Source organism: Chenopodium album, chromosome 6, assembly GCF_948465745.1.
Source record: "Chenopodium album chromosome 6, dcCheAlbu1.1, whole genome shotgun sequence".
NCBI classification, from domain to species: Eukaryota; Viridiplantae; Streptophyta; class Magnoliopsida; order Caryophyllales; family Amaranthaceae; genus Chenopodium; species Chenopodium album.
Window position 1 is genome coordinate 66,164,311 of NC_137839.1, and position 16,394 is coordinate 66,180,704.

At 30.0% G+C, this 16,394-nt stretch overlaps 1 protein-coding gene across 1 annotated transcript in view; it reads left to right on the top strand.

The window, feature by feature from the left end:
- The window catches only part of LOC145635031 (cysteine-rich receptor-like protein kinase 8), a 34,765-nt gene extending 20,940 nt beyond the window's left edge, over positions 1 to 13,825 (top strand). The window contains exons 5-7 of the mRNA XM_081686335.1: positions 750 to 987; positions 13,214 to 13,364; positions 13,485 to 13,825. Coding sequence (XP_081542461.1) covers positions 750 to 987; positions 13,214 to 13,364; positions 13,485 to 13,802 — 707 coding nt within the window. The 3' untranslated portion in view covers positions 13,803 to 13,825. The remainder of the gene's footprint in view (positions 1 to 749; positions 988 to 13,213; positions 13,365 to 13,484) is intronic.
- Positions 13,826 to 16,394: the final 2,569 nt, after the last annotated feature.

A 16,394-nucleotide genomic window follows, 5' to 3' on the forward strand; every position in this document is an offset into this window, starting at 1 on the left:
TTTTTTTTTTTCTTTTTTTATAAAAACCAATACCTGATTGACACATGTCCATAGTGGTTCCACCATCGGATTTCGTCCAAAAATCCGTTAGTGGGGGGTAAAATCCAATTTATGGGGTTTTTTTGTGGTGTTATAATAAAAGTTTTACAATTTGTGGTGTTATAATCAAAATTCTGTAATTTTTTGTGGTGTTATTTTCTAACAAATTCTTATTTAAAAATAATCAAAAGTTAAAATTATTTAAAATCTAATATATATATATAAAGGGGAGTTTTTTCCCGAGTTTTTAGAGAGCCACGTAGGATCTAATTTTCTCAGCGCGCCATGTAGGATTATAAATCTTAGTAGTAGCCAATTAAATAAGAGATTATTAATTTCTTTTAGAATTAAATAATTTAAATGCCATGTAAGCAAAATTGGCGAATGAGATTTTTAAGTTTAAATTAATTAAATATTATATATTATATTTTAATATTAGGAATTTTATCTAAATATATAACAAATTTTAGGCTCATAAATACAAAAAAAAAAATATTATTAAAAAAAAAAACAAACAAACCGTGCATCACACGGGCTTCATCTAGTGAATCAATTAAAGTTGAGATTATTTTTACTTCCGATTTTCCTATTTTAAACCATATGTATTTTTAATTATATGTGTGTAAATATTATGAAATTAGTAATATCAAATAGAGAGGAAAATACTGTCTCAGTTTTTTTTTTAATTCTTTTTAAAAAAATTCTTGTAGATGCACAAAAGCACGGAGAATTAAATTGGTTTACTCGGTATGAAGTTATAAGAGGCATTGCTAGGGGACTACTATACCTTCATGAAGACTCGCGGCCAAGAATCATCCACCGGGACCTTAAATCTGGAAATATTTTGCTTGATGCAAATATGAATCCAAAAATTGCAGATTTTGGTTTAGCAAGAATCTTTAAAGCTGAACAAACAGTGGATGACACTAGCAGAGTTGTTGGAACATAGTAAGTTTTTTTTTTGGTTTCCATGTCTTCCTCAATATATTTGACATTTTATTTTAATTTTAGGACAAATATATATTTATCTTAATCAATGCTATAAACTTTTTCCGTTCCATTATGTTAGTCTCATATACTATTTTGAGCGTTTTAAAAAGATCTACCCATATTGAATATATTTCATTTTTAACTTAATTTTTATTTGGAATTAATTAGTTGTAAATTGATATGACTATAAGTAAGGAAATCTCTACTCCGAATTATGCATTATGACTCATGCTTTCCCAAATAAATCATCAAAAACTTAAATAAGGTAACCTAATTATGAATTATTTTGTACTTAATGTTAGATTTCAAATACTCTTCTGTTCTTAATTTATGTGATTGATTCCATATGAGACTAACATTATGAAACGGAAGACTTGCTAAAGTAATCACCAGGATTATCCCATACGTACATGTGTCGCGCTCACATTAAAAAAATTTACGCCAAAAATCTTTTTATTTTTAATTTTTTCTTTAAAAATAATCAGATAACTGATAAAAAAAATAGAATTATACAACCTAAATAATAGAACAATAATAAATTTAAATATTAAATATTAAATGTGTACAAAATCTATAATATATATATATATATATATATATATATATATATATATATATATATATATATATATATATATATTGTTGTAAAATAAGGGGAAAGATGAGAGATAGAAAGAGAATAAATCTGTGTATATTATTCTATATAATAAGGTGTATATATATATACAATATATTAGGGTTTGATTGGATAAGAATATAAACCCTAGATATAGATTGTTCCGGAATGATACAAAGGAGGATAATGGATATCCACAAATATTTCATAACACTCCCCCTTGGATGTCCATTATCGAAGACTGTGCCTCATTAAAACCTTACTACGAAAAACCCTATGGGATAAAAACATAGTGAAGGAAAAGGAGTACAACATTCTTCGTAATACGCTCGAGATACTACCTCATTAAAAACCTTACCAGGAAAACCCAATGTGGGACAAAACCATGGTCAAGGGAAAAAGAGTGCAGCGCGTATTTTCTCCCCCTGATGAATACATAACTTGATCTTCCAGTGCCGCAACAATGAATCCAATATGTTTGGATATCTTCTCATATGTAGTAAGTAAAATATCATACGTTGATCTTCGAATCTCCTAAGCTGAAGTTGCATCTTCAATTCTTCAAGTCTTCACGTGAACATGTGAATTGTCTTCATTTCACCATACATGTGTTTATCTCTAATATCATTATTTCAAATCTCTGTTTAATAGTTGATTAAAAAGGTTAAACTCATGCGGTTATGACTTCTTCTGGAAGTCGTCGTTAATAATAGAAATTGATAATTATTATTTGATCAAACATTCATTAATAATAATTTGATGACTAAACTTGATAATATTAATGTCATTTTTCAATCTCATTTGAATTATAACATATGTAATTATATACATTGATCATGGTTCTTCTAGACCATAAGAAAACAGCTTCACGCATAAATATCCCGCTTCTTTAGAAGTTTCGTAATTAACTACACGATAATTTTTCTGCGAATACAAATTGTAAATTTCACTAGCTCTTATATGCTCAAACTTCAGGTTGAGATGTCAATAATGTAGTCACATAGACTTTTCAAGAGTTTAATAATAATTGCAATATTCAAGACATAAAAATTTGTAGTGTTGGCATTTAATACGTCGTATAAAAGTTCTTCATGAACTCCTTTTACATGATTCATAACATGTTATTAAATCGACGTTTAATTTTCAATAATTTCATCACAATTATAAGCCCATTGGAATATAAATATTTCTTTGTAATTTTCCTTCAAAGTTACAAATACGCCATACTATATATATTTTGAACAGACATTCACACATACCACAATTATAAGAAATTAATCCATGCAATATGAGATATATAAAACATGATAACATATTAAACAAATTATACAATGAGTAATGCATCTAATTTCCTACATATGCAATAAACCATTAACCTATGACTCACATGCACATGAATATAAGACTCAAAATGATGCAAGACACTTTACAGTGTGGATTTAAAAATCCATATTTCATTGGACTTCGGGTCCATGATAAACTTATGATCATTATCATTATGTCAACATCAAAATGTACATATATTTCAGATCCCTTACTTATTAATCCATTCCATTATGCATATGCATATTATTCATCGGTTCCATTATGTACTGGTATCATAAAATTCCTTTAACTTACATTCCGCATGCTATTTTACTATGATATCTGAATACATTTCTCATTGGTCGGGTACCATCATAATTTTTTCTTACATCATAGGCCATCTACTATAATAATTCAGATCGATATCTATACCACTTTTAGGGTATTTCATACACTATAGTATTTATATACTATTACACTATTAGTGTCAACTGCACTATCTTGCCAAAATCATATCTATTAAACATATCTTTATTTTGGAACCGATCATATACAAACTACACTTCAGGTGTAGTGATTCAAGTACAATTGGCAAGATTTTATCTCAATGTATACACATAATTAATATGACCTAAATGTATCTTCAACGCTATGCAACATGAGTCATAACTGAATACAAATCAAATCATAAATGTGCAACATATCTTGATAATGTATATACAAAAGTTGGCATATATATAACTTTTCAAACTACCATTATAGGGATCATATTTATTATTTATTTATTTTAATTAATTTTTCCAACTTTTTCTAATTCGTTCTTCTCCCCCTAAGTTGGTAAAATATCTCATTTATAGGGGCATCTTAATATATACCAACTTAGTAGACAAATTTGCATTAATAAAATTCACTTCATTAGGATCGGAGGATCACAATCAAAATTTATCTCTTCTGGAGAATAATTTCAATGAAGAATTATTTATTCATTAACTTTATATTTCATGTGTATTTATTATTAAATTTTCAATAATATTTTCTCTTCTGGAGATCAATGTCAATGGGGAGACATATGTTGTGCAGTTGTACGTTTTTCTTTCTTCTCCTATGTGCTGACATATAATAGCCCCCACTACTACAAAATTGGCCAAAGAGACCATATCAAAATGGCCAAAGAGACTACCTTAGGGGTGGTCTCTAGCTCACATGTCTCTTTGGCCTAAGAGACCACTTCATCAAAAGTGATCTCTCATTTTAAAAAGAGAGACCACTTGTTTAGAATAGATGATCTCAGTTTTTCCAGAAACTAAGACCACCTATTTCAAATAAATGGTCTCAGTTTTTGTAAAACTGAGACCACCTATTTCAAATAGATGGTCTCAATTTTTGTTAAACTGAGACCACCTAAATCAAAAAGATGGTCTCTGTTTTTTTTTTCTAAAAAAAAAATTATTCATATTTTAATATATATATATATACTTTCAATTAACAAAAATCAATTTCTCTACTTGTAACATTTACAAAAAAAAATACGAGTACTAGTTTATACATTATACTTGCAAGAAATTTATACAAAATACATATAAATATTACAATAGATATTCTTAATATAAAATTATATAAAAAAAAGCCACCTAAATCTACACAACTCCCCTCACCTAATCCTACACTACGCCACTGCCACCACCGCAAGCCACGCCACCGCCACCTTGAAATCACTCTTCGAGAAACACAAACACTGCAAATCAACCAAATTTTCAAGGAATTAGACAACAACTAGTTGATATCACTCAAAATCAACAAAAGAAATCCAAATAAAAAGCTAAATCGGAATTAAAGATCCGACTGACCTTCGAATAACTCCGAAAACATGAAACTCGTCTTCAAGTTCTCGCTCAGTGACCCGTGGATCCAAATATCCAACATATACACGCGACATTGTCTAGTATTCAACACCTAAAAACAACATATACGATACTTTAAGATCAATATTGCAAAGATTAAGAAATTCAGCCAAATTAAGAGAAAACGATTAATTAGGGTTCGAAAACACGATGAAGGAAATCTTGGTATTGGATTTGGAGGAAAGATGAAATTCAACAAATAAAATTAATGACAGTGAGTGAGGTGAAATCAACAGTCAAGAAAATTTGAAACCCAGAAGCGGAGAACTTGACGGCGACGTGAAGTGATATGATCGAACGGCAGCACTCGACGGCGGCGTGAAGTGAACTCTTGGGAAGAGAGGAGAGAGAAAGAGGCTAAGAGGAGATTGTGAAAGAGGGAAAGAAGGAGATCAGAGGGGCATAAGATAGAACATAGAAGGGAAGCACAGAGAGGACAAGAGAGATAAAGAGGCGGAGAGGAGATTGTGAAAGATGGGAAAATGGTGATGTGAAGGGGGTGGCGGCCGAGCTTCAACTTAGGGTTTCGGTTTAAAAAAAATAAAAGATAGACCATTTTTTTAACAAAAACGGTCTCTTGTTTTTTTAAAAAGTTAAATAATGAAAAAAAGACCATATATATAAGAGAAGTGGTCTCTCTTTTTGATTAATTTAATAAATAAATAAAAGAGAGACTATGTATGTATGAGAAGTGGTCTCTCTTTTTTTATTAATTAAATAAATATATAAAAGAGAGACCATCTATTTAAAAGAAGTGGTCTCTCCTTTTTTTATAAATAAATAAAAGAGAGATCATTTATTTAAAAGAAGTGGTCTCTCCTATTTTTTAAATAAATAAATAAATAAAAGAGAGACCATTTATTTAAGAAAAGTGGTCTCTCCTTTATTTTCATCTCCATAAGATTGTACCCAAGAGACCATTTATTTAAAATATTTGGTCTCTTGAAACAAAGAGACCATTTATTTAATTAAATGGTCTCTTAATTAAGGTCTCTTTGGCCAATTTTGTAGTAGTGCCCAATCAAAAGAATTGTTATACAAGCATAAATCACTTGCTTGTAATTCTAGTTGGTGATGATCCTCTGGATCTTTAAAGACTCAAATAGTATATTTGGTGAGCTTCTAATCACTTGATAGTTGACAATAATATATAAGTAATTTTGGTGAACTTCTGGTCAGCCATTACTCCTTTATATAAAAAAAATCAAAACATATTAAATCTTGAAATTTTCATCAATACAAATTATTATAACTCACAATCCAAATATAACCCAATATCAATGTTACGTCTTGCCATTCAATTCATTTTATATATTTAACATTGAGAAAGCGTCAGCACTTTATCAAATGAAACTTCAGGTTTCCTTTACGGGTAATTATTATTAAACCCGGATGGCCTAATTTAATTATCACATCCAATCACTTCTCCGAATTTGGACTCTGTCAGTTTTCAACACTAGTGATCACTTTATTAAACTTACTATATGCATGACCATGAATGTCATGTGATTTTAGAACATCAACATGTGTTTCTTTATATAATTGGCAAGACAATCAATTAATATTTTATCCAATAATTACTCATACTCTACTGAAGTTCAAACTATAAACTTGATACATGTTAATCTTGTTGGATATTTCATACTCTTCTTGAGTCTTTTATATAATCATGAAACATATGAAATTTACTAAAAGTGATTGCTTCTAGAAATATAATGATATTTACCACTTCCTCAAATTTGTCATTGTCAATAGTCACTCCTTTCCTTTTCAAAGATACTTAATTATCTTTAGAACCTATTAATTTATCACGCTTCAGGCATGCTATAGGTTCATCAACAATTGATGTTGTACTCTAAGGACATCAATTTTAAATTAGAGCATTTACAACTAGTATATGATAAATGTCATTTGTTTATATCCATCTTTAGGATGGTATCATTTCAAAATATTTAATGAACATGTGGTCACTTCTATTAAATAAATCGTTGATATTTAAGTTATTGTATGTATCAAACTGACTATCAATCTATTTTATTTTATTTATATGCAAGAGTTACATACAATCTCCCCCTAATCCTTGCATATGGGGGTATGGAATGAATCAATCCAACAACCTTTAAAATCCTTGCAACTTTTAAGCCATAAATTCTTTTGCCAATTCTTTTGGCAATGTCATGTATCAAGAAACGTGTTCCTTTTAGCAAAAACATGCTTATATAAAATTATACTTATAGAACACTGATCATGTTCTTCATGCCCAATTACATTCATCTTAAAAAAACAAAACCTCTTATATTTATGGGCATAATAAAACGTTGATTATGTATAGTTTCTCACAATGTCATGTTTAATTACTTGAACTCATAACACACTTTTTGTTATATATTTAATTAATTAAGGAACTTCAAGTCCATATGTACGAGAATATATACCAATCCATCTACATTTTTCAGAAAGAGAAGGTAAACATGACATTGTGTTTATAGAATCACGTTAGTATGTAGTGCAAATCTAAGCAATATGCTTTAGCTTTGTAGATCATGCTCATTTATTTGTATTATCCTTAAGGGTTTTGAGCCATTTATATATTGAAGCTAGTGTGAATACTCTTTATAAATATAAGGAACTTCAGCTCCGCACATCGTATTCAATTTACATTTATTTCAATAATCAAACTTCAAGTAGGTACATAATACTATAATTGAATGAAAAGGTAAAAAATATGAAAACCTACTACTTCACACTTTAATAAAAACATACCTGAATCGATTGAATCAACTATACTGTCGGGTCAATTATATCAATATATTGCCTGATAAAGCTTAATTAGAAAATAGAAACAAGCACATAAGCAACCAAAATTAACACGTTCACGTTAGTGGAAAACCACATGGTTCATATCATACTTGAAATATAAAAACATAATTCAATACATAAATTACAAATAGTTTCACATGTACCTTAGGCTTACTTCGTACAATTTACAAACATTCAAGGCATTAGACATAGGATTTCACAAACAAATTATATGGATAAATAGTTGCTAAATCAAACCATTCATATTTGCTATGAAGCATAGAGAAATAACTAAACTCATTTACGGATAGGAAAAATAATACCAAAATCTAGTAAATATATGTAATACAAGTTCATGAAAACCATGCGTTCATAAAATTAACACCAATAATAATTCTAAATACCCTTTTATATTCAAACTAAACAAAACTCATAGTCAAAACAAAACTACTAATTAGTTATTTTCTGCATCAAATCCAACTATTCTTAAATTGCTCATTGAACTCTAGGAATAATAAAAATACGGAAATTTGGGAAACAATATAAACATATTATGTAAAGGCTTAAAATTAACAATAACAGGATAGTTAAGAATGAACTTTCCTAATATCAAAATCTTCCCCACTATAAAAACCAGCCTTATCGTCAAATTCATGTTGTCAACGTCATCTGCTAGCCTGTAACTCATGAAAACGTCAATGAAAAGAAAATAAAGTATAGCAATAATTCAAGATAAACAAACCAATGCAACCGAAAAATAATACGAGAGTTCTTTGTGATCAAATAAAGCGGCACTACTATTAACATTCCAAATTATTAATACCGTGAGACTACTTGTATTAGTCCCAAATTAATTAATGAGGATTGGGAATGATATGACATTCTTGAAACGTCGTGTGATTTCATTATTAAAAGATCAAAACCCATGATCAAAATTAATCTCCTTCTAATTTCTTCCCAAGATGCGACATAAGAAGATAATAATTAGAGCTTTGGTGCTGATAACGTGTTGTAAAATAAGGGGAAAGATGAGAGATAGAAAGAGAATAAATCTGTGTATATTATTCTATATGATAAGGTGTATATATACATACAATATATTAGGGTTTGATTGGATAAGAATATAAACCCTAGAATTAGATTGTTCCGGAATGATACAAAGGAGGATAATGGATATCCACAAATATTTCATAACATATATATATATTTATATATAATATTTTTTTCAATGATTATCCGAGCTTTGCTCGGGCAAAAAAGTAGTACAATACTAAAGTAATACCCAAAAAAATCAAAGATATTATTGGTGTTAATATATAATATTTATATATAATATTTCATAACATATATATATATTTATATATAATATTTTTTTTTTCTCTCTCTCTCTCTCTCTCTCTCTCTCTCTCTCTCTCTCTCTCTCTCTCTCTCTCTCTCTCTCTCTCTCTCTCTCTCTCTCTCTCTCTCTCTCTCTCTCTCTCTCTCTCTCTCTCTATATATATATATATATATATATATTCTAAAAATATATTATATGTTAATATACAAAGTGTTGTTAAAAATGTACTTGCATTAAAATAAAGTTTTATAATATTATACTCTAAAAAAGATATTTCCTCTGGTTTTTTTTTATTTTTTTTTATTGCACCTTAAGGCTTTGGTGCAAATATTTTGGTAGTGGAAAAAAGTAAGAGAGAGAAAGGTAAAAAGTAAGTGTAAAAAAACAAGGGTACGTTGAGTATTTGTAATGTGAACACAAATAACTTTTTTCCTAAAGAGGAAATGGTGCAATATTTGTGAAACTTCCTAAAAATGCAAGTGGTGCAATAATAAAAGAACGGAGGAAGTATTAATGTTTAATTATACAAGTAGATTTTGGCTCAGGCAATACCCCACATCATTATATGTATATTGTAAATGAGCATTTATAATAGAAGTTTTGCTTTAAAATCTTGATATAAGTTAAATTAGTTACATTTATTTTAGCACTCGAACTTTTAAAACATATTTTTCTATCATTATTGAACATCAAAATATATTTTTCAATATATGGTATCGTAAATTTATTAAATTAGTTAACTTCGTTCTTTAATTGTTATAGAAAACAACATTAGCTTAAAAATAGCTATAGGTATTAATGTTTTATGTGTGAGCAAATAAAGAAATGAGGTAAAAATTTTCTTTTATAGGTTGTTGTTGATTATATATGTGTAAATATAAAGATTTTTTTACTTTTACAAAAAATCACGAAATTGTTTTTTACTACCAAAAATTTTAAAGTTGTATTTTACCACAAAAAAAAAACTTCTAATAATTTTTTTTTTCCCACCTACTGTCAAGAAAACCGTTAAATTTAACGGTTTAAAAAAAAACTCATTGATTTTCGTGCGCAAAACATTTGTTCATAGGTTTAGGGGGCATTTTGGTCTATCTGGTCCAATTTGAAGTCAGAATTGACAAAAAAAGATCGAAAATGCTTCATTTTGTGTGTTTCACGCAAACCGAGGTATTTTTAAACACACAAAAGAAGTATTTTTGATCATTTTTTTTTATCAATTCCAACCTCAAATTTATCCTGTAAGACCAAAATGCCCCCCAAAACCTCTAAATATGATGTGTTTGGCACAAAAATTGAAGAATTTAAAATATTCCGTTAGGTTTTTGACGGCTGGTGGTAAAAAACAATTTAAATTTTTTTTTGGTGGTAAAACAAAACTTTCAAAATATTTGGTACTAAAAAACAATTTCGTAATTTTTTTTTTTGGTGGTAAAAGTCAAAAATCCTAAATTTAAATATTAAATTTTCAAGTTTATGAATATGATTACCTCTTTTTAACAAAACATTGTAAACATAAGACATATCATTGGAATAGAAAATAAAAATAAAAATGGAAATTCTCTTTGATAACACCTAATTTTTCTCTATAGTAATCTGGAAAAAAAAGTTATTAACATTGGTAACATTAATAAATAATTACAAAAGATAATATTTATTTAATAAATTTTTTTTTAACTATGGTTAATTATTTTTTTTATTAATAAAATTGTTTTGGAAATAATACTTCCTCCTTTGAAGTAACATTGCAACAACGGGAATTTTACAATATTCATTACGCTTGTTTGATAACATATTATGATTTGTAGGTTAAGTAAAGTATATTCATGTGGGGTCTAGTAAGATTCGTCTCGTAAAATATTTTCACAATATCAACTTTTTATAATATTCACTTTTATATAAGTATAGATATTTAGCATATAAATTTCTTTGGGATGCGTAATTTCATCATTGTTGCAATATTTGTGGAACTAAGAAAATATAATTTAAAAACAAAAAAACCAATGCTCCTCTCCCACCAACTCTAGCCACCACCTGCCCCCCCCAGTCGGCAGTGCCGCACCCCCCATCCTGCCGGCAACCCATACCCCTCTGACCTCCCAAAACACGATCCCTTTATTCTCGACCACCTTATACCACACCCCAAATCACCCAGAAAATTGGGCATTTAGGGTTTTTAAATCACACAATTTTCTTAGTGGTTTTGGGTGGCCGAAAACAGGGGAGGGGTTGATTTCGAGGGCATAGGGTTGTTTTCCAGGAAGGGGCTGAGGGGGTATGAATCGGGGGTGGGGGAAAGTCGGAGGAGGAGAATGGGGAGGGAGTATGGTGTCACGGTGGTGGGGGAAAGTTTTGGGGGATCTCTAGCAAGAAGGAGGGGTAGGGTCCCGCCGATAGGGTGGTGAGAGGAGCGACGCCAATTGGGGGAGGGGTTAGGTGGTTGACTAGGTTGGGAGGGGGGTTATTTATTATTATTTTTTTTAAAATTATATTACTGGGAAAAACAATTTTGTTATTTAAAAAGAAAATCTATAACTATAGTTTAGAATTTAATAAAAAAAATGATTATTAATGTTATATGCAACTTAAAATAATAATAATACAATGTTTTTTTTTTTATTTTTTAAAATTTACAATAGAGAAAACGAAAAAAAAATACAAGGTTACCAAAGAGTATTTCCCAAATAAAAATAAACCATTAGCTTAAAAGGTTCCATACATATCTTGGGTTATATATTTAATTAGCAATATAGGTTATTGAGTACTAAAAACATACACATTTAGTTGAAGAAATATGCACATTTGGTTGTGGGGGTTGGATTTCAATAATAGCTGTTAAATTTTGAAAGAATATGAAATAGGCCTGGCAGTCTGAATGAGGAGGTGGAGAGTTTGGTCCACAAACAAGGCTTAGGAGCTTCCATACTAAAACCAATTGGCAATAGTAGGAGTAACTCTTTTACCTTATAAAGTTGAACTATCTCTCCTATTTTCTCCAAAGTGGAACACTTACAAATGGGCTACAATGGATTTCAACACTCCCTCTTACTTGCAAGTGTTCTTAGAAAGTCAAAACTAACTAGAAAGAACATATCATTAATCTTGTTTGTGTGGATGGACTTATATACCACACAAACAAGATTAATGATATCGAAGATGACAGAGATGACTTTCGGTGAATCTACGGTGGTTTCACGGTGTCTTATCAACGCTATTCGTCGGAGATTCAACGTCGCCATTTCAGGGCAACAGAAAAACAACAAGATTAATTCAAAAACAACAAGCAGATAAAATAACTATATGAGGAGAGAGAAACTTAGCAGAGAGAAGATTTGATCTGTAATTAAACACCCAAAATTAGAGTAAATTTTAGGTAAAAGTAGAAGAAAATAGATGAAATATGATGGAATTGAGAGAAACTTGTGAAGGAAGAGAGAGGATGGGAGTAGAATGAGAGAAGCAATAGCATTAGAGTGGTAGGCGAAGTTGAAAAAGTAGTCATACCATTGTTCATACCTTGTTTACTAATAACGCAAAAATTAGATTAATAAGGTTAGATATTAGATTTTTTTTGCCAAGTATTAGATTATTTATATTAGATTCTATTACTAAATCAGATATTAGAATATTATTGTCATAAATAATACTATAGAATATTATTGTCATATAATAAAATACTATTGTCATATAATAAAATATTAGATTATTTAACGTCAAACATTAATTAGAATATTATGTCATATATTAGAATATTATTGTCAGATATTAGAATATTAATGTCATATATTAAAATATTACTGTTAGTAGATATTAGAATATTATTGTCAACCATGTTAATTGTTAGGTATATTGATCTCACGGTGAGTCAAGTCTCACGCAAAACCTTCTCTAAAATTAAAAGTGGGCCGACACTCAATTTATTACTCATTTCCAGCCTTCAAAAATATGACTTTATTTCATAGGTATGTTATAAACATCGTACAATTTTTTCTCTTAAAAAAATAATAAAATAAAATTATGTACAAATTATTAGAGAAAATCCAAGTTTTAAATACCTGAACATAGTAAGGATCTAATAAATGAGTATATTTATTGGACTTTTAACTATCTTTCAAAATCAACTTCAAATTAAATTATAAGAAGCTAATGTTATAATGACACTGTTTATAATTTTTTTTTTCCCTAGTGTTTTTCTTTTTTGTTACTGAATTCATCAATGTCTTGTAGTGGTTATATGGCTCCAGAATATGCAATGCATGGGCAATTTTCTGTAAAATCAGATGTATACAGCTTTGGAGTGTTGGTTCTAGAGATTGTTAGTGGCAAGAAGATTAGTACAAAATTCCACCAACATGGAGAAGAAGACCTCTTGACCTATGTAAGTGTAATAATGAGAAAATCATATTTACTAAATTAAATGTAATTCATTCTTAATTTATTAATTCCTAGAAAAAGATTATTAAATTTGCCCTAATATGACCACAATTTAATGTATTAGGCTTGGAGAAGTTTGTCCGAAGAAAAACCCTTGGATTTTATGGACCCGATATTGAACGATACTTACTCGAGTGTTGAAGTCTTAAAATGCATTCATCTTGGATTATGGTGTGCACAAAATAACACAAATGGGAGACCGACCATGTCAACCGTTGTTCATTTGCTCAACAACGATACATCTATCAACTCAATGCCAACACCGCCACACCCTCGAAGTTTTTACAATAGTCTACAATCAACGACGTTAATGAACAATACTAGTGAGTCAAAATCATCATCCGAAAATCAATTCACGATTAGTGAGATGCATCCCAGGTAATATAAGATGAAGACACGATTAGCTAGATATAAGATGTAGTTAATCAACTCCAATAGCCGGTCACTTATTGGATTTGTTTTATTTCGTTTGTATTTCTTTTTAGTTTTTTGGGTGAAGTGAAGAGTTTCTCCTCCTCGGTGGTGGGAGGGAAATGAAGAGTTTGCCCTTTTTTTTTTTCTTTTCTGTTTTTGTGAAACAGTTGGTAAAAAAAAAAAGAGTAAATTAATTGAAACTCTTACCAAGCTTATATGGACAATAGTTTAATAAATTAATAGTTATGTTTTTTTTTGGTGAAAGAGAGGGGCAAGCCCCAAGCATAGTTTTGTTTTATTTCAACTCAAGAATTTAATTAAGTTTTGGAAATTTTGACAATTACCACCTTCTATTATGTCCCATTTAGCAATTACCACCTTGTATTTTTTTTTTTTTGAAAATTACCACCTTCTATTTTTAAAAACATCAAAAGTTACCACCTTCTCCACCACATGACGTCATGTGGGCCCCACCCTTTACCTTTCCCTCCTATTTCCCTCCCATTTCTTCGATTCTCATCTCTCCTCTCACTCCCCCCCCCCAAAAAAAATCAGAACACTTCAATTTACTCCTCTAAATCCAAATTGACGAACAATTATTGGTGGTTGATGCAACATGACAATGATTCCAAAAAAAAGGTATGTTGTTCATCTTAATTTCTTAATTTAGGGATTTTTAATGCGTTTTAGGGTTTACGATTGTAATTTTCCGAATTAAATTAACAACAAATTAGGGTTGAAATTAGGGTTTTGCGAATCAAATTAGGGATGGGGGTGTTCAATTAATGAACTAATTGACAACAAATTGTGATTTATTACCTGGTTGAAATTAGGGTTTTGCGAATCAAATTAGGGGTGAGGGTGTTCAATTGGTGAACTAATTGAGATATCCTAGCTTGGTCCACCCTTCAACAATGACGTTTCAATTCCAACCCAATTGTACTATAATACTGCCCCTGGAACAGGGTACAATTTTGGAAAATTTAGCAACTATTTTGACCAAGAATTATGAGAGAGAGAGAGGATGTGACAATAGGGAGTAAATTTTCAGAAAGTATTAGGTGGGTGAGGAAGAATTGATTGCCATTAATGTTGAAGGAGAGAGAAGAGAGACAGGGGAGATGAGAATCGAAGTGAGGAAGGGGAAATAGGAGGGAAAGGTAAAGGGTGGGGCCCACATGACGTCATGTGGTGGTGAAGGTGGTAACCTTTGATATTTTTGAAAATAGAAGGTGGTAATTAAAAAAATATATAAGGTGGTAATTGCTAAAATGGTTATAATAGAAGGTGGTAATTGTCAAATTTTCCTTAAGTTTTTATATGACAAAATACAAGTTTATAACCTTTATAAATAAGCAAGGGTTGTATATGTAAATTACATCTAACTTAGGTTAACTTCTGTTTTCTCTTTCCCCTTTCAACCTTTTGGTATTTTTTGATTTTCTATCTCCTCCTTCAAGCTTTTGTTGTTTTCTCTCTCCTCCTTCAACTTTCAATTTCAATGGTGGAAGAAAGTACATCATTCATTATATGACGTTGAACAAGTCAAAATGAATGGAGGGAGAAAAGCTTATCCACCCTCTAGGGTTAATCATGTCCGTTATTCTCACTTGATTTTTGGGTTTTTGTCGCAAAAAATGGTGGTGCAAAGTTGAATTTAATGGAGGAAGGAAAGCTCAGTTACCCTTTAGGGTTAACAATGCCATTAACTTCTTATTTTGTTATTAGGATATTCGTTTAATTTCGCTGGCGAAGTTGGCGAAAATGGAGTCCAACGGACTTGAAAGAGAAGGTAAAAGTTGGCAGAGATTGGATGGAGAAGATTAAGGTAGGTGGGAAGAAAAAATATGAACAAGAGAAAGAAGATGAGCACGAAGAAGAAGAAGGTGGGAGGAAGAAAATGATGAATAGAAACAAACAGTAAAAAAAAAAAAAGTTTTAATCACAATACACAATTTTCAATGCAACTTATATACGAAAATGTCATTTGTTAAACATAATTTGCTTATCTAGGTTATAAAGTGGGGCTTGCTCTTTTTATATTTCCTTATATGTAATTTGTAAATCATCCTTAATATCCTAGAACAAGGAATTTTTTTTTTTTTTTTGATAAAAAATTATTCCTAAATAAAAAGTCATACGACATCTACAAAAAAGTTTATATATATAACAAATAAATAACAATTGGATACATAAAAACATTCTTTCAACAAAGCTACGATCGTTGTTGCAAATAATAAATTCTTGATACCCTTTTTCACACTGCTATGATTTACTACATTAATTGACGAGGGGGTCTATAGATCTTCTTTAGCTGTGAAGAAAATTTCCGTCTGATAATTTACTTGGTTGTATTCGAAAGATTTACCACTTTTTCGATCCCACACAAATCTTTATTCATGGAACATCCCTAAAACAACCCATCAAATTCAAAGCAAATCTTCCTTTAAAAAAGAGAAGAAAAACCTTTCTTAGCTTTCGAAAGAGAAAAATCTTCCTAACGAACAAGAAAAGCCCTTTCTTTCGAAGGAGAAATGTTCATCCTAAAAGAGGAAGATCT